General features: G+C 43.0%; 1 protein-coding gene across 1 annotated transcript in view; it reads left to right on the top strand.

The window, feature by feature from the left end:
* LOC137536356 (solute carrier family 2, facilitated glucose transporter member 9-like) overlaps window positions 1-20,362 on the top strand; it is a 122,792-nt gene that overhangs the window by 77,156 nt on the left and 25,274 nt on the right. Inside the window, exons 9-10 of the mRNA XM_068258537.1 lie at window positions 10,074-10,175; window positions 11,152-11,227. Coding sequence (XP_068114638.1) covers window positions 10,074-10,175; window positions 11,152-11,227 — 178 coding nt within the window. The remainder of the gene's footprint in view (window positions 1-10,073; window positions 10,176-11,151; window positions 11,228-20,362) is intronic.

Below are 20,362 nucleotides of genomic sequence, written 5' to 3' on the forward strand. Positions count from 1 at the left end.
GTGTAGCATAGTGGCCGCCAGTGTAGCATAGTGGCCCCCAGTGTAGCATAGTGGCCCCCAGTGTAGCATAGTGGCCCCCAGTGTAGCATAGTGGCCCCCAGTGTAGCATAGGTGCCCCCAGTGTAGCATAGTGGCCCCCAGTGTAGCATAGTGGCCCCCAGTGTAGCATGGTGGCCCCCAGTGTAGCATGGTGGCCCCCAGTGTAGCATAGTGGCCCCCAGTGTAGCATAGTGGCCGCCAGTGTAGCATAGGTGCCCCCAGTGTAGCATAGTGGCCCCCAGTGTAGCATAGGTGCCCCCAGTGTAGCATAGTGGCCCCCAGTGTAGCATAGTGGCCCCCAGTGTAGCATGGTGGCCCCCAGTGTAGCATGGTGGCCCCCAGTGTAGCATAGTGGCCCCCAGTGTAGCATAGTGGCCGCCAGTGTAGCATAGGTGCCCCCAGTGTAGCATAGTGGCCCCCAGTGTAGCATAGTGGCCCCCAGTGTAGCATAGTGGCCCCCAGTGTAGCATAGTGGCCCCCAGTGTAGCATAGTGGCCCCCAGTGTAGCATAGGTGCCCCCAGTGTAGCATAGTGGCCCCCGGTATGAGGGAAGCTTGGAAGGTGGGGTGGCGGGGTCCCCTCCTTCCGGCGCTTCCCCCTCCTAATTAGCAGCAGCCAGCAGCTTAGCGAAGCGGGCGGGGAGGACTTACTCACCTGCTCCAGGCGATGGCGCATAACGTCATCCTCACGTGACGCTGGTCTCTCTGTCGCTCACTGTGCTTCCGCAAATCAGGAAGCACAGTGGGCGGTGGAGAAGGTGGAGACCAGCGTCAGGTGACGATGACGCTATTTGCCATCGCCTGGAACGCAGGAAGTAGGTGAGTAAGTCTTCTCCGCCCGCTCCTGCCCGCTCATCAAGCTGCTGCTAATTAGGAGGGTGAAGCGCCAGAAGGAGGGGACCCAGGTGAGGGAGGTGGGGGGTCCGGCCCCCCTCCCCGCCGCTTTCCCCGCCACCCCTCCTTTCCGGGTTGCTTTCCCCCTCCTGTCCGGCCGGCACAGGCCTCTGTGGGGGCCTTGATGACACCCCCTGGGGCGCCCGACACCCGGTGCGGGGCGCCCCATGCCGCCCTATGGTAGGAACGCCACTGGAAGATCCTAATATTTCTAAGCGTCCTAGAGTACCTGCTAGTTGCTGATAGGCATACCAAGAGGAATACTTGAAAGGCTCCATAAGCTGTCTAATTTGTGTGTCAGAATACATCAGAAGCATATATGATTTCCACCTTTTAAAAAAGGTCTTTGTGCCCTTTTCCACAATCAAAGTTGCTTCCAATCTCCCCATTTTAAATAAAAGGACAATTCGTCATGCACATCTAGTATAGTGGGCACTGTCGGGTATATCCATCTGTTATATATGGCCTTCTTTGTAGCCGCTAGAACCAAATGGCCTATATCAGAGAGTTTATGGGAGGGGCCTCCTGCCTTTTCTCCTTCTTCGCTATAATGGAATAAAAAGAGTATAGGATTTTTTGGGATCTGCCTTTTACAGAGTCTACCTAAGAAATGAGATATGTCATCCCAGAGCTTTGAGATACCAGGGCATTCCCAGACACAGTGCATCAGGTCTGCTTCCATATGATTGCATTTTGGGCATTTATTGACATAGTGCGGTGGTGGGATTTTATATTTTATATTAAAGGCGTACTTAGCTTTAAAAATAAATAACAGATGTGATTCCCGCCACTTCTCGCTTACCAGAAGCGATCTTAAGAGATTATTGCCAGTTATTATTTTGTTCTCGATATTTGAATCTGGAAAGATTTTTTTCCCATGGTTTGAAGTTCTTTTTGGATATTGCCTCACACTGTGTTTGGGCTAGAGCACTCTGTAGCTCCGAGAGTGACAATCTCCCTCCTCCTGGCTTTAGAAACCGATCAAATGGGGTAATTTGTGCTATAGTAGCCACATTAGTAATATTTTTATTTATATAGGATTTTATTTGTGCGTATATAAGGAAATGTGCCTTATTTATCCCATAGGTTTGTTGGATTTCTTTGAATGACAGGAGGGCATGTTTATCTAGATTTAGCACATTGCTAATCTTTAAAACCCCTTTAGATTCCCATTTCGCATATTCCTTGTGCATCATACCTGGTAGGAATGTTGGTAAGCCCCATAGGGGGGTGTATTTTGATATTCTCCATGGCATATTAAACATCTTTCTTAGTTCCTTCCACGTCACTATGGTGTCTCTAAGAACTTGGCTATGTTTCATGCGCGTAGGCAAGTTTGCCCAGGGTGTATGAAGCAGGCCTACTAGGGACCACGGTTCGGCTAGGGAACTCTCAAGCTCATAGTTGGAGAAGAAATTGGTGGCTGAGACCCAATCTCTTACATGGCGCGTTAGGCAAGCTAAGTTATATTTTCTCACGTCTGGGAGATTTAGGCCCCCGTATGTTTTAGGGATTTGAAGTCGCTTTATTTGTATTCTGGCTCTTTTTCCTCTCCAGAGGAATTTGGAGAAGGCTGTGTTAAGACTATTTATGTCTTTATGTTTTATCAGAAGCGGCAGGGTTTGCATTGGGTATAAGAGCCTCCCAAAGCTGATCATCTTTATCAAAGCTGACCTTCCTGTTAGACCCATAGGTATGTTGGCCCATCTGTCTAGTTGTTGTACGATATTTGTAATTAGTGGGGTGAAGTTATTTATATATAATAATGAGGGGTCTCTATGAACTTTGAGTCCTAAATACGTGATGTATCCATTTGCTATTTTGACTCCTAAATTTAATTGTTCTTGCCTGGGTAACTGGTTTGAGAGGTAAAGTAGCTCACTTTTCTGTTCATTAATTTTGAACCCTGACTCCTGGCCAATCTCCCTGATAGTTTCCAGTACAAGAGGCACTTGTGACCGTGGTTTATTTAGAAAGAGTAAGATGTCATCTGCGAAAAGTGCAGACACCACCCGTCTCTCCCCTATCTGAATTCCCTCTAAGGAGTTAAGAAGGTAAATGGCCAGTGGCTCTAGGGCTATATTGAAGAGCAGCGGTGACATTGGGCATCCCTGTCTTGTACCTTTGTACAGCCGAAAAGAAGGGGATAGGAATCCTGGGGTATATATTTTAGCTGAAGGGGCTGTATATAGTGAATTAATGAATTGCATAAATTCCCCCTGAAATCCCATTTTGGCTAGAACCTTATTTAGCCACGTCCAATGGACTGCGTCAAAGGCTTTTTCTGCGTCTAGCGTCAGTATTGCCGCTTGTTTGTATGTTTTGGGGTAGGCTTTGACTTGTTCTAGTACTGTCATAAGCTTTCTAATATTCGTCACCGCTGCTCTTCCTTTTACGAATCCTACTTGATTTGGGTGGATCAAAAATGGTAGAAATTGTGCTAGCCTATTCGCCATTAGCTTTGTAAGTATCTTCAGATCTTGGTTAATCAGGGAGATCGGCCTATAGGAAGCAGGGTCAGTTGGGTCCTTACCCTCTTTATAGATCAATTTAATGTGAGCTTCATTTCCTGATGGTTGGATAGGCTTACCTCCTAGTATCAAGTTATATAAGGAGGTCAAGGTGGGCGCTATCTCTGATTTTAGTATTTTGAAATACTCGGCTGGTAAGCCATCGGGGCCTAGTGACTTATGATTATGTAGACCTTTAATGGTGGCTAGGACTTCTTGCTCTGTAAAAGGGCTATTTAGTTCCTCTAGATGTTGTTCTGACAGTTTTCGTAGTTTGACCTTTTGTATAAATGATTCTCCCAGTGGTTTATCAATAAGTCTCGAGTCCCCATAGAATTGTTTATAATGCTCATAGAATATCTTATTGATGTCCTTAGGTATATGAACTAGCTTTCCATCTTTGGCTCTAAGAGAGTGAATATTAGAAGGTGAATTTTGGGCCTTAACCATTCTGGATAGGAGCCTACCGGATTTTTCACCATATTTATGATAAAAGAGCTGTCTGTAAGGTACTGACAAGGTTTCCCGGATCTTACACCAGAGATCAACCTCTTTCTTTTCATTCAGCCATTTCTGTCTGTTAGCCTCATTGGGTGTTAGCTTGTAATCAGTGGACGCTTGTCTGATCTTTTTCACATGTTTTTCATATTCTAATAAGCTCTGCTTTTTTTTTTGCTGTTACATATATGATCCTTCCCCTTATGACCGCTTTGGAAGCATCCCAAAATAGATGAGGTTTATCTTTGTATGATTTATTATCAGAGGAATACTCCTGCCACCAATATATAAGATCTTGATGAAATTTCTCATCTCCATATAAAAACTGTGGGAACCTCCATAATATATCTGTGCCATGGGGTATTTTTTTTCCTATGTAAATGGATATAGGTGAGTGATCAGAAATGATCATATCATGAATTGATGCCTCTCTTAGCTTAGTAACTAAATTTGAAGATAATAAAAGATAATCGATGCGTGACGAGGAGGCATGAACTGGTGAGTAAAAGGAATATTCACGGTCATAAGGGTGTAGGAAGCGCCAACTGTCCACCAAGTCTAGGTCCTTTACCAGTGTGGCTAAGTGAGTGGATTTTGGCTTGTAATTTGCTGGAGGCTTGGTAGACCTGTCCTCAGCCACACTAATGACATCATTAAAATCACCCCCAATTATAAGGTTAGGGAATGGCTTTTCTGTTAGTTTCCACTGTAATTTTTGTATAAAGGTTTTGGGATTAGTATTTGGTCCGTAGATGTTAAATATAGTATACGTTTCCCCAGGTAAACGGAAGGTGACATAGGCCCATCTTCCCTCATCATCAGAGGCTGAATCTATAATTTCTGCCTTTAGGGATTTGTTTATTAGAATCATTACTCCCGCCTTTTTCCCCACCGCTGGTGAACCTATAACCTGCATTACCCATTTCTTTTTCATGTATGGCATTTCTGCCCTCCCCAAATGTGTCTCTTGCAAGAGAGCTACGTCTGCATGAAGGCTTTTTAACCTCCTTGGCGGTATGAAAAATACCGCCAGGAGGGAGCGCAGCAGTTTTTTTTAAAATTTTTTTTTTTTTAATCATGTAGCGAGCCGAGGGCTCGCTACATGATAGCCGCTGCTGAGCGGCATCCCCCCGCCCGCTTCGATCGCCTTCGGCGATCTCCGATCAGGAAATCCCGTTCATAGAACGGGATTTCCTGGAGGGCTTCCCCCGTCGCCATGGCGACGGGGCGGGATGACGTCACCGACGTCACTGACGTCGGGACGTCATTGGGAGTCCCGGGCCACCCCTCGGCGCTGCCTGGCACTGATTGGCCAGGCAGCGCTGGGGTCTGGGGGGGGGGGGCCGCGCGCCGCAGCAAATAGCGGCGATCGGGCGGGGGCCGGCGGCGATCAGAGTGCTGGCGCAGCTAGCAAAGTGCTAGCTGCGTCCAGCAAAAAAAAAATTATGAAAATCGGCCCAGCAGGGCCTGAGCGGCACCCTCCGGCGGCTTACCCCGTGTCACACACGGGGTTACCGCCAGGGAGGTTAAATGCCTTAGAATTTGGCCCCTTTTTGCAGGTGTTCGTAGGCCCTTAACGTTCCATGAATAGATTTTAATTACCATGGTTCTAAGTTATAGGGCCTATGTCGTCTTACATTCACTCCACATTTCCATAGATACCAATTAGCAAATAGTGAGCAGTTCCCTTTTTTCCCTTAACCCTTTCCCCCCTTCTAAACCAAGCATAAAGAACATATAACTGACAGAGGAATAGCAATTTTCCCTTAATAAGAGTAGAAGCTGTATCAGAGTTTACATATCTCGTGTCAGCATCATACTTAACATTTTTCATTACTTCGGTGTAGACTCCTCTTTTTTCCTGCATGAACACAGTTTAACTAGCCATTAGGCTTTCTTGCAGCCTTCTATGAAGAACAAATCGTCCACATCAAGCACTATTTACTTTTAGAGTTCAAGGGAGAGATCCCCAAGCTTTAAAGCAACAGAGTCAAGTCTAAATCCACCAATCTATATAGGGTGGCATGAACAGAGTACGGTTAAGTTAGTACAGATTTTCATACTTTACCCAACTTCTTCCTCAGCCCCCTCGGACGATACTATAGCTGGGAGATTCTTGAGGTAACTGCGGGCTTCTTTTGGCTCTCGAAAGAAAAGAACTTTACCTTGGGCTTCGGTCACTTTAAGGAGTGCTGGGTATAATAAAGCAAACTTTATTTGTCTATTATAAAGTTCAGTGCAGGCTGCTCCAAAGAGTTGCCGCTTCTTTGTGACCTCTGCCGAATAGTCATTGAAGATGCGTATAGTAAATCCTAGCAGTTTGAAAGGCTCTCGCAGAGCTTTGTACGCATTCAAGATCTTCATTTTGTCATTGTAGTCTAAGTATCTAACTATCACAGTTCTTGGTGTTTTAGGTTCATTCTCTTTAGGAGGTCCTATTCTGTGCGCTCTTTCCACCCTCAATGGTGCCGTAATCTTCAGGGCTTCTGGTAGGTCTATTTCACATAGTTGTTGTAGGTCTCCTGGCTTACATGATTCCGGCACTCCGACCACTCTCAGATTGTTCCGGCGGGAGCGATTTTCCAAATCGTCTAGCTTCTCCTTGAAGCCTTTATTCTCTGCGGTGAGGTCTTTGATTGTGTTCTGGGCTGTTTGCAAGTCTGTTTCACACCGCTCTATTCTGGACTCTGCCTCCCGGATCTGCTTAGAGTGCTGCTGCAGTTTGTGGTTAATGGCCGCCAGAGACCTCGTGACCGCGGCCTCCACTATTGCCTGCAAGTCAGGTGAGATTCGTTTGACCACTTCTCTGGCTATGCGTTGGTGGTCAGCATCTTTAAGCTGGGTGTGAGGTCTCTCCTCGAACTCGTCAGAGTCAGTGCCCCATGCATCGTCATTTCTCTCACTGCTCGGTGACCTGGCCTGCTTCTTTTCCGGCGGCGCCATCTTAGAGTGAGTGTCAGGCTTCAGACTATCCTTTCTTGTTTTGTCCGCTGGCTTTAAGCGACGGTCCATAGGGTATGCTGTTCAGCTTCTGCGGACTGTGGGCCACCCTTCTAGTCTCTGGAGGGTTTTTGAGTGTGGCCAAGCCACTGTTTTATGATCGGCTGCACGGAGCTTCCTTCACTCGCGTCCGTTCATGCAGGCGCCGGATCCGGAAGTCCAGGGACTGAACTTTTTAAATATTTATGTCAAGAGGGTATAACACTGTTACTTTATAAACTATGGGCTTGTAATTAGGGATGGACGCAAAACTGAAAAAAATGCACCTTAATTTCCAATTAAAATATTGGCGCCAAACATTGTGATAGGGACATAATTTAAACGGTTTTATAACCGGGACAAATGAGCAAATACATTTCATGGGTTTTAATTACAGTAGCATGCATTATTTGAACTATAAAGGGCGAAAACTGAAAAATAATTAAAAAAAAATGCCCCCACATTTTTTCCTATTTTCCCATTAAAACACATTTAGAATAAAATAATTCTTGGCATAATGTCCCACTTAAAGAAAGCCTAATTGGTGGCGAAAAAAACAAGCTATAGTTCATTTCATTGTGATAAGTAATGATAAAGTTATAGACTAATGAATGGAAGGAGCGCTGAAAGGTGAAAATTGCTCTGGTGGTCAAGGGGTAAAACCCCTCAGTTGGGAAGTGGTTAAAAACCCCAAAGTACAAATGCATAACCATGCGTTTTTTTTTTTTAATGTGTCCCATTGATTAACATTTGTGCATAAAATGCAGTGTTTTACGCTACACTAGCGTTTCTGCTAAGTGTGCACCTAGCCTGAGGCTGCAGTTACTGGAAAATTAGGGAATGCTATGTTCTTTCATTCATAAAATAGTGGCAGTTCTAAATCCTATAATTTTACAACCTAGCTCCTTATCTAAATAAATTGATTTCCATATACTATCCTACACTCAGTCTCCGCTCTAACAATATTCTTCTGCCTTCCTCTCTTGTCGCCTCTTCTCACTCCTGCCTACAAGACTTTCTTATGAACCTCTCACCTCCTCTGGAACATCCTCCCTCAACACATCTGCAACTTCCCCACACCTGCCCTTTTTTAGGTGCAACTTGAAAACTCACCTCTTCAGGCAAGCATACACTACCTAGGACACTTCGGCCACTGACCACTATTTCTACCATCTTCTGCACAGATTTACCTCCCCTACTGTACTGTACTTTCCCTTAAACCTTTAGGGCCGGTTTCCACTAGGGCGGTTTCGCGGCGATTCTGCAGAGTTTCCCCGCACATCATTCGCACGGGAAAACTCTGCCATAGGGGATGACGGCGCCGCGGCGGAATCGCTTGCGGGAGCGATTCGCCCGGAACCCCCCGCAGATTTCGGCACTGAGGCTGCGAATCCCATAGCCGTGCATGGCACGGCTCATGGGATTCGCCTGCGATCCCGCCCACCGGCTCAGTGCGGTGTGCGTCTGCGAGACGCACGCCGCACTAGTGGAGACGAGCCCTTTTAAGGCCTTTTGGTCAGGGCTCTTTCCTTTTTGTCTCACAAATCTGTAAAAAAATAAAAATAACAATAAAAATCTGTAGTTGATCTGTGCTCTCTATCAGCGGTTATCCACCCTTGTAAAAGCGCCGTCTAATTGCTTTGTACAGCGCTGCAATCCGCAGCAGCGGTGTACTGGGGACAGCCATGTGACATGGCTGTCCCCTCCAGAGTGTCGGCGGTGATCCGCTGTCATAGGCTGAAGAGTATGACATCCGATCACAATGATTGGCCAGTGGGGGGAGGGTGGGAGGGAGGTTCAAAAAGAAAAAAAATACGTATTTTTATTTAAAAAATAATTATAAAAAAAATAAACACTGGAGGGGGGATCAGACCCCACCAACAGGAAGCTCTGTTGGTGGAGGGAAAAGGGAGATCACTTGTGTGCTGTTGTGCGGCCCTGCAGCTTGGCCTTAAAGCTGCAGTGGCCCTATTAACAAAAAATGGCCTGATCACTAGGGGGGTTTAACACCGTGGTCCTCAAGAGGTTAAAGTAAGAAGAGATGGGCCTCTGCCAGTTCACAGAAGAACAACTTCTATAGATTTAGAATAAGTGGTTGTATAATGCAGAACAAAGGAGGAAAATGATCTTTATATAAACCTTCATGCTTCTGTGGACTGAGTTATTAATGGGAAAGTTCAATGTATACACCACAAATGTCATAAATGGCTTGCGAATAATTGCCAGGGGTGTTCCAAAGGGTGACAGGAAATTTGGGCGCATGAGGCAAGTGGACAAAAAGGGCGCCGCCATTCACTCCCATAATAAATCTTGTTTGATGGGCGCGGAACAGCGAAAAAGGTGCCCGGAGATTTTTTATGTTTTCAAACTGTGCTTGTGGTGGTTTAAGTTTACAAGATGCGCCCGTGACGAATAACGTTTACAAAAATACTAAACATATTTATCGTATTTAACTAAAACGTTATTTAAAATGTTATCCCTTACTGTTTGTAAAGCATTATCATCCACACAATAAAGCGATCATTAAGGGGGGTCTTGGGGTTAGGCACCACCGGGGGGGGGGGGTTAGGGATAAGGTACAGGGAGGGTTCTGTGTGAGAGTAGGGTTAGGTTCAGTTGTAGTAAAATGTTAGTAATATTTACTAATGTTTTACAACAGTTATTTATATATTTTTTTCATCATTATAAACCATATTCTCAGATTTTATTACACGAAGAAATGATAAATGAAGGTTATTCACAATATCATACATTTATGACTATACATATATTATCGTTTTTTTAACAAACGTAATTACAAGTTTCACTTTTAAAACGGAATATTATCGTTTTCACAATTTGCAATTTCATACACATTATTATATGTGTTTTGATTTGTAAAACATTGTTTGTAAACGAAATACAACACAATATTTTTATAAACGCTATTACCGCTTATCGTTTACCATGCGCCCTTTTCGCCCAACGGCCTTTTTGCATGGACGCGTTCCAAAGACCTGACCATTGTTAGCTGAATTGGGAGTTCCATCTCATGCCTTTCATCTTCCATAGGTTTATCTTGTTACTTTGCTAAATTGTGCAGAGTTGATTGGTGATGTTTTTACGGACCTTGTCATCCTGTATAATGTACATTTTGTATTTTACTCTTTTGCAGTGTTTTACAGTGGAGAAGCTAGGTAGAAGGCCTCTTATGATAGGTGGATTTAGTTTCATGGGATTCTGCTGTGTTGGAATAACAGTGGCACTTGTATTTCAGGTAGGCAAAACATTCCTTATAATGTTGCTAATGATAATAAAGAATTAGTGATTGTCAACCCTTGAACATTAGAGGAACTCCAGTGCAAATAATGTAGTAAAAAAGTGCTTTATTTTTTTACCATAATTATGTATAAATGATTTAGTCAGTGTTTGCTCATTGTAAAATCTTTCCTCTCCCCGATTTACATTCTGACATTTATTACATGGTGACATTTTTACTGTGGGCAGGTTATGTAGCTGCTCCTAGCTGTTTTGGCTGTTACAGACAGCTGTAAACCGCTAATTCCTGTCTGTGAACATTGTTACATTGTGGCAGTTTGCCCAGAGTACCGGTACTCAGAGCTTCTTGTGGGAGGGGTTTCAGCACAAAATCAGTCATACAGCGCCCCCTGATGGTCTGTTTGTGAAAAGCATTATTGTTCTCATGTAAAAGGGGGTATCAGCTAATGATTGGGATAAAGTTCAATTCTAGGTTGGAGTTTCTCTTTAAGCCTAAACCTAAGGTAAGCAAATGTGTAAGCCCTGGTACCCAGAACAAGAACCATGAAAGCCCGAAGAGAAAGAGAGGTTATTAGTATGAACTTTTTTAATGTTAAAGAGGAACTTTAATCCAGGATTGAAGTTCAGGAGCCAATACCCCCTTTCCCACAAAAAATCTTTACCCTTTCTCAAATAGAGCTGGCTTGTCTGTATGGCTGATATTGTTGCAAAACTCCTCCCACAGTGTGATGTCAGTGCAATGGACGAATTACAGTGCCTGCTAGGAAATCTACTTACAGAAGGGTTGAACGCTGTAATAGGTGCTATGTTCTATGGATACAATAGTGGAAGTGGGAGGTCTGATGCGCAGTGATTTTTGCACAGAGAAAGAAAAAATACATTTTGGTTGGCAGGGGAAAACCTTTTTTTACTTCAATACTGTCTGAGACAATGGGCATCATATATTACATTTACAAAACTATTTTCTGTTGCAGGCCAGAATCCAGTGGATGCGCTATGTTAGTGTGATTTGTGTTGTTGGAATTATAGCTGGTTTCTGCATAGGTCCAGGTAAGCTTTTCTGAGGTAAAAAATGTACCATAAATATAACCTTATCCCATCTTTGTGATGAATGAGTTAGACTGGACTCAGCCTTAAAGGGAATCTGAGGTTAGAGGGATATGGAGGTTGAAATGTTTATTCCCTTTTAAAAAAGGCGCATTGTCTGGCTCTCCTGCTGACTCTAAAGGTGCATACACACATCAGACTATAGTCTTTGGAAACTGAAAGATCACAGACCAATCTTACCACCCTTCATGTAGTATGAGAGCCATCCTCTACACAATCTTTTCTATGGAGCTGAACTCCACATCAGAAAAAAATCTTTGCAAGATGCTGCACACACAGATGCTGTACAGCCACAAAAGATCAGTATCTGCAAAAGATCGGTTCCTGCCAAAAATCCATTCCTGCAAATTGCAATGATAGTCTATGAGATCTGCAGATCATCATACACACATGATTTAACTGACATTCATCTGCAGATCAGATCCACCAGGATGGATTTTCAGATCTGCGGATGATTGCTTGATCTGCAGATGAATGTCAGTTAAATCATGTGTGTATGATGATCTGCAGATCTCATAGACTATCATTGCAATTTGCAGGAATGGATTTTTGTCAGGAACAGATCTTTTGCAGATACTGATCTTTTGTGTCTGTACAGCATCTGTGTGTGCAGCATCTTGCAAAGATTTTTTTCTGATGTGGAGTTCAGCTCCATAGAAAAGACTGTGTAGAGTATGGCTCTCATACTACATGAAGGGTGGTAAGATTGGTCTGTGATCTTTCATTTTCCAAAGACCATAGTCTGATGTGTGTATGAGCCTTAATACGTTAAGCCATAAACCCTGAGCATGCATGCAGCACAGAAGTCTATAACAAATCTGACAAGATGAGCTGCATGCTTGTTTCAGATGTGTGATTTAGATCCTACTGACCAGAAAGATCAGCAGGACTGCCAGGCAACTGGTACTGGTTAAAAGGAAATAAATATGGCAGTTTCTATAGGTCTCACACCTCGGGCTCCTTTTAAGATAGATAATACTCATCTGGAAACCAATAAAACACCCTAGGAGATAACTTTCAGCCTTCTATGTAGAATAACTTTTCAGCCCTTTTGTAACTGAAAAAGTACCAACAATTAGGTGGAAAAGTACTGTTAAAACTATTTTAAGTATTTTTTTTTTTTGCTTGCTGGTGATTTAAAATGCATTTTATTGGCAAGTTTGAGAATCTCACATAGAAAAAACTCAGGAGAGAAGCTGAATTACATATGAGCCCCGGGCCCACATGCAATTTACTTTCTGCTAAGTTTTCTCCTAGCAGATAATTTTAATCTTTTGTTCAAAATAAGTTTTTAGCACTTTGCAATTGAAAAAGTACCAAAAAGTAGTTAAAAAAGAACTGTCAAAATGATTCCAAGTACCTCCCCGGTTGCTGGTAGCTTGAAAAGCATTGTATTAAGAAGGTATGAAAGTATCACATAGGAGAAGACTTGTGAGAATAAGTGAATTGAATACGGGCCCTGGGATCCTTATTTGGGGCCATTTTGCTCAAGCATCTAGTATGTGTACAGCTGCTCTACAACATTACAGTATACACTGTAGTAATCTGCCCTAAGGTATCATCAAGCTATGGACCTGTGAAAAATTACGGACTCCCTGGGTTTCATTAAAAAAGGTTCTTATGGCAAGCACCCATACAGGACTGCAATCGCACAACTGCTTATTTGCTAACCTTTCAGCAACCCCACTGTGTTTTATTATAGGTTACAATTACTTATTACATAACAGACCGTTTAAATAAAATCCAATCCAGGCTTGTGTGATCACTTGAGATATTCCCACTGGGGATCTCTGGGGGTGTCCTAGTAAATTAGGCCCACAGTGGCTTTTTCCATGTCTTTTGAACTAGCTGCTTTAAAAGCAAAATATTGGTAAAAGTACCATGGAATGTGACACTTCTGGATGAATTGACAGGTTTGGTATTTGCAAAGCTAATCAAGCATGTTTTTCACATTATCCACTATTGAGTGGTGGATCTAATATTTGGTATCCGTTTAGTCAACCTGTAAGGAAAAAGCAATGTACAATAGCTGGAAGTGTATAACTCCGTGCTCTTCTAAAAGGTGTATATGTAAACCAAAAAGCAGAGTTTCAGTGACGATTGAAAACCCCTAGACCTGAAACACAGGAAGTAATTGGGGGAGAGGTCCATCTTGGTCAGTAGCCCTGGAATTGCTTATATGCAATAGGTCCTTGGGCTCTTTTATTGCAGTGAGTGGAGCAACTTACTAAATGTGAAGTAAAAAGAGTCTGGCATTGCTAAATGGAGCCAAACCGCTCACTGCATGCAGTGGACTTATTTGCAGGAAAAAAGTGGTCTGTTACATGCTCTGGAAGTGATGGATTAGGAGTGTTTGTAGGCCACTTGTTGGACCCACTCTGGACGAAGACCCTGTACAACCAATATTGCACATGGATACTTGGACTGCGCTGCCCCATCGATAGGCCGCTATGAGTTGCTTCAATATATAGTGCATAAGTCCCCATGAACTGTAAGCAACAATGGTTTGCTGCATTTGATCTTAGTTGTCTGCACATACAATATTCCTTGGCTTTCCCTCACAACTAATAGTGACCTGCACCTGCTTTGCTGTGCTCCCAGCTGCATACATTTGCTATTGCTGGTGAAAATGTTGTATCTACTTTGTAGGACAAGTGGCTGATATACATACATTAAATGGCCCGGATACTCCCAGAATCTGCCGGCATGTGTGATATGCGTAGGAGTCGTGGGTTTGTGTGTGTGTGTTGAGCCGGCAAAATTGTTGTTTTAGCTGCCTAACCAATTTACTATTTTTGATTTGTAAAGATTGATTACTGTTGAAGTTGTTGTTTTCCCCAAATTTCCTTTTCTGTATCCTATTGTGATGTATAACCATGACTAGGTGCGTTGATGTTGTTGTGCAGTAGAAGGTCTTTTAATGACCTTAAAGAATTTTAGAGATTGATTCTTGGACTAAACACAGAGCGATTTCAGGTAATGCAATTTTGAAATCTGCATTCTCTGAATGACTAAAATGCTTTAGTCTAATCGCAAGCGATAGTGATTTTGTGGGTAAAAAGGGGCGTAACTAGACTTAATAGTGCCCCCCTGCAAAAATGATAGCATGGGGCCCCCTTTGTCCCTAAACCCCACGGGAGTGGGAGCCGACGCATGGCAACAGAGTGTTCTGCTGTGAAGCAGCCTCTGGAAGCAGGAAATCATTACACACGCTTCTGCACATGGTTTTTCGTGAGTGAATGAGGACGTTTCTTTGCTAGTTGGCTGCACTTGTGGTTGGGAAGAACGAGGAGGAGGGCCCCCCAAAGCCTCTGGGCCCCCCTGTGATGGCAGGGCTTGCAGGGGTGATTGCTACACCCATGGGTGGAATCACCCTCATAGCATTCTATTGGTGTTGAGCTTTTGGAATCGGGAGCGATTCCAAAACACTGCTGAAACAGCTCTAGCGGGCTCCAGGCCTCAGAGCAGTTCACAGTCCATTATGGTTTTGTTCATTCTTTCCTAGTGATAAATGGCTTCCAGGCTTCCTACTAGAAATGTCATGCTCTGTGAAATACTGTAATGCTGCTTTAAGACGCAATGGATGGAGGCCCACATCTTCCTGTGCCCCCTGCATGGGGTTCAATATTTTATACATCTCGAATATGTTCACCTGTCCACCTTATGATCTCACTTGCAGCTCTTGTTGCTTGTGAGTTTAAGACTCAACCTGGCCCTGCTAGGAAAGAGTTAATGCAGTATTAGATGCTTTGTGGAGTCTATCTTAAAATGATGGATGGGGACTGGGGTGGTTTATCCCATTGATGTATTAACTGTGCCTCCAACAAATCTATAATTCATTTTCAGCTAAGAATTTATTCAGTGTAATTACATCTTTAATTAGGATTTTTATGGCTCATTGTTCATAAACAATGATGAATATGACTTTAAAGCAACCAGGATTAGAAAAAAAAAACCTGCATGAAAACGAGTCCATAGTCTTTCTATGTTCTGCTTGAATTTCTCTGCATTAAGAGTCCTATATGTGGCATGATGTGGAAATAATGAACTGGTACCTAAACTTATTCCTGAAACATTAAACTCATTAAACCAACAATGGGCTGCAAGAGGAAGATGTTCTATTAGCGCTGGTCTGTAATCAGCCGGTGGTTCAGGCGCTCTAATACAAATGTGAAAACCCCTGAACAGTCTAGAATGGCTGAACAGATTTACAGTTGCATGTGCCATTAGAAAGGAATACTTTCATATCAGTCAATATTTAGAGTGTCCAGTGAAGACATACTGTATCTGCTCTGGATTCACACTTGGCCAACAAGAGCATAACAGATTTTGGTGGTTCTAACCACTGTCATGAAATGGTTTTTGGACTATATGCGGTAAGCAATCAACTGTAAATGCCTTTGATTATGAGCGTGGAAATAAGGAAAGGGGAAAACAACTGAGAGCCAATTTTGTACGTAAAGCCTTATGTGTAACAACAGAACAGACAGCTGAAATAATACTCAGAAGTGTGGGTTACCACACAGGCAACCACTGTAAATGCAGGTGGGGAGATTAGACCTGACTCCCCTCTGGTTAAGAAGTCACGCTCTGTAGTAGTAGCAATAAGGTGACACCCCTCTGCCAAGGGTGGACAAAACCAAGGAATACAGAGGCACCACAACAGACAATACTACACTACCTCCAATTAAAAAAAACAGTTTTTAGTGTTAGGCTTGTCTATCAACAGGCACAATAGGTCTATTCAGTATAGAACACAATTTTTATTAGGATTTTCTTTGGCATGATGTTTTTGAGGGGCAAACCCGCTTCCTTGCGTAATAGGCGAATAACTGGAGAGTTTTTCAGTGCGTGGGTGACTCTGTTTTTAGTGTATTTTATTCTGTTTTGGTGCCTCTGTATTCATAAACTATGACTGCTATACTTAGCATGTGCTTTTATTAAAGGGTTAGTTCAGTTCATTTTCACCTTCTATGATTTCTTCTGTTCCTTCTCATAGCCTATCCTGCTTTGCTAATTCAAGCCTTTTTTTATTTTTTGTTCCTTTGTAACCCTCCATGATAGGTACGCATTCAAAATAGGCTCCTCCCAGGAACAGGAAACCTCCAGTTAGTTAAAACTCCCCAGTATTTGTGGTTCAGAAGTGTGTGCACACAAATTAGCATACATTTTTATGTTGCCTGTTAATTTGGGTGCCTACTGTTGCTGATATCAGTACTGTAATATTACCAATATTATACGATCAGCTTCCATACCTTACACTAACTGCCCCTATCTACGCCTAACACTAACCTCCCTCATGCCTATGTCTAACTCTCCCCCACCTCACCTATGTCTAACACTTTCCTGTGTGACAGAGTGCCACAGATGTTAACACTCCATCATGGCTGATTATGGTAGTTGGCTATAGATGCACCACAGCTTATCAGGCATTGAGCTATAACAGCTGAGCAACAGCGCCAACATTACTCAGTTGGCCCTGCCATAGGCACAAATTACATTGTGGTCTAAGGTGATGCCTAATTTAAAGATGGAGCTGTGTGCTCAAATTAACTGCTTCAAAGTCAGGTTGTCTGGAGAACTTTTAGCTTGATTCACTACAGGCATTGCACACAAGCAGCGTGGGCTAATACTAGCGAATGCACACTACGTGTGGGCCTGTCAGCTAGCGTGTGCTCTTAACTTATGCAATATCCTTCCTACTGCTGTGCTGTAGCGCGACCGCAATACTATCGCCCGGCAGTAGGAAGGATAATATGAGAGCATACGTTATGCTGACAGGACTGCGTGTAGTGTGCACTTGCTAGTATTAGCCTGCGCTGCTTGTGCGCAATTCCTATAGTGAATGAAGCAGAATGCCCCCAAAGCGGTGTTTTCCGTCCCTGTAATATAGAGTGGTACACCCTTTCAATTTTAATTGGCCATCCGCTGACCAATTCTACCACCTCCGAGAGTTGACCTTCATAGTATCGAAATTCTGTTGATCCTCATACTAAAAGAGGTGGTATCATTGGGCAATTTAAAAATTGAAGGTGTGTACCAAGCTTAAAGCTGGCCATACACTAGGCCGATTCCCCGCCGATCGACAGCAGATTCGATCACTGGGATCGAATCTGCTGTCAAATCGTTAAGGCTAAATTTCGATCTATTTAGTCCCGAAATAGATCGGTCCCGTCGATCGCTCCATGCAGGAAATTACCGTCGATCGCCTGCGGGTAGGGAGCGTGTCGCTAGCGACGTTCGAGTGCCCGATGACCGACGCAATACAGCTGCACATTACCTGCTCTGGGGCGCTCTACTATTTAAACTTCCCCCAGACAGGAAGAAGTGAAGCCTGCCGGACCCGGAGACCAGACCAGAGTGGAGAAGAAGACAGCAGAGACCTGGGAAGTCGCGCTGGCGGAGCAGGTAATGTATGCGGGGGGGGGGGGGGGGGGCGCGTGGCGGCGCCAGCACCACCACCACAGATTGTGAACGGTTTCAGGCTGAAATCGATTCACAATCTGTTTGCAGTAAAGGCAGCCATACAATCCCTCTCTGATCAGATTCGATCAGAGAGGGATCTATCTGTTGGTCGAATCTGATGGCAAATCGACCAGTGTATGGCTACCTTTAATGTCAATAAGGCCTGTTGTTACATGCAAAAAAGACGGGAAATTTGAGAGCATAGGTGAAACAAAAAAATCTGCTTACACCGATCCTGCAAAAGTCACGACAGTGTTAATTACTATTCCTCCTATTGTTGGCAGCTGAATTGCACCGTTTTTTTTTTCCATAATTTGGGCTCTGTCTTTTGACGGATGCCCAAATTACCATCTGGGTGCCGCTATAGCCATAATTTACAGCCTATGGTGGCGCTCAAATGTCTGGCGTTATTTTTGCTTTCCTCATTGTTTGATGCCTACTGTAAAAGGGTGACATGAGGACTTTTGCCTCATTACTCCTTTCTCTCAGTATTGTTGCTACTAGTGGGCTTCCTAATTGGCACCAGCATAGCAGCGGCTGCTCATTCTGGAGTAAGCAGGCAAGCTGGATTCCACTCTCCTACATGAGCAGCTGCTTGATTATTATTGCAGGAAGGCTGTGTCGTACAACCACTTCTATGCATATCTGCTGAGGGTACAAATTATCTTTCCAAACTACTGGAATGTGCCGATTGTGTGCATTTTTGCTTCTCTGGTTTGTTTTTGCCTGGGAGTGTCTCTTTGAGGCATTAATCAAATGGACTATTACTTAGACACCCAAGGTGAAAATAAACTAACGAAATAAACAACTGTATCTATCCTCCTTCTTCTAAAAATGACTTAGATATTCCACAGTTTTACTTTATATTTAAATCTACTTTTTAAGTTTTTACTCTTGTTTTTGCTCAATGATAAATTCATTGAAGTATGCCAGAGCTAAAATCTATGAACTATTGACCCTTTGTATCTCTTTCCTGCTCTCGGAAGCTATTTTCTGCTAGGAAAGTGTTTTATAGTTGTAATTTTTTATCAGTGTGGGTCACACTGTAGTCTGGCCCAGTCATGACAGAAACTGTCACTTACTGTACATACCTGATGTTTAACTCTTTCAGGCAGAGAAGAGGGAACAAAAAAAAGGAACACAGCCTAGTTATTTGTGTGCTTGGCACTGTACATGCACATGTATATCTCATGTCCCGTCGCCTCAGGTATCCTTTTAAAATATTACTACAGTATCGTGGCTGTGGAGTCGAGCAATATTTGGGTACCTGGAGTCAGTCAGTGGTTTCATAAACTGAGGATTCGTAGTTGGGTGATTTTTGTAGTGACTCACCAGCCCTGTGCAGTGGGAACAGTAAATTCGGGCGCCTGAGGCAAGTGGACAAATCGGGCGCCGCCATTCACTCCCATAATAAATATCGTTTAATGGGCGCCCGACAGGAAAAAAGGGCGCCGGAGAAAAATAACGTTTTATAAGCGGCGCCCGGAGACTTTTACTGTTTTATAACTGCTTCTCATGATTACACATTATTTTATGATTTATCATTTTTTAAACATTATTTTTAAACGAAAAACAGTACAATCTTTTTTAAAACATTATTTTTAAACGAAAAACAGCACAATATTTTTTTCACACGTTATTAATGCTTATCACAGGGGGGTCTTAGGTTTAGGCACCACCAGGGGGGTCTTAGGTTTAGGCATCAACAGGGGGGTCTTAGGTTTAGGCACCACCAGGGGAGTCTTAGGTTTAGGCACCACCAGGGGAGTCTTAGGTTTAGGCACCACCAGGGGAGTCTTAGGTTTAGGCACCACCAGGGGAGTCTTAGGTTTAGGCACCATCAGGGGAGTCTTAGGTTTAGGCACCACCAGGGGGGTCTTAGGTTTAGGCACCAACACGGGGGTCTAGGGGTTAGGGGTAGGTACAGGGAGGGTTACTTACTATTTTTTTTTTAAACGTTATTATACGTTTCACTTTTTAAACGGAAGATTAACGTTTTCACAATTGCCAATTTCATGCACATTATTTAATGATTTATAACTTTATAAAACATTATTTTTAAACGAAATATAGTACATTATATTTTTAAACGTTATCCATGTTTATCGTTTAAAACCCGGCGCCCTTTTTTCCCAGCGCCCCTTTTTAACGTACGCCTGTGCAGTACTGTTTATAGTTCTCTGCTAAGGAGTAGATCCAGGGACACCTCTGTTTATTTACTTCTTTACACTATGTGTAAATCCTTATTTTTCTTTTTTGCCAGGACTTCGTTTCAGGGCAGCATTTGGAGTACAAAAGTTATCTTTAAAATAGACAATGCTGTATTTCTTTTTTTATTTTTTTAAATTACATATTTTTGTTAAATGGTACAGCATTGTATAAACTCTTATAAGTAGATTAAAACACTTTAAAAGCACATTGAAAACAACCAAAAACTTTGTTTATACTACGTCGGAATCTGGAGTTGTCAGAAAGTAAATAATTCATATTTCACCATATATAACACAACTCAACTTGCAAACAATCACCCCAAATGGGACTTATTTGTTAGTAAGGAATCGACTTTATTATAATTTAAAACATTACATTGGTAACTATTTATATTATGAAAAT

This window comes from Hyperolius riggenbachi, chromosome 10 (genome assembly GCF_040937935.1).
Source record: "Hyperolius riggenbachi isolate aHypRig1 chromosome 10, aHypRig1.pri, whole genome shotgun sequence".
Taxonomy (NCBI): Eukaryota; Metazoa; Chordata; class Amphibia; order Anura; family Hyperoliidae; genus Hyperolius; species Hyperolius riggenbachi.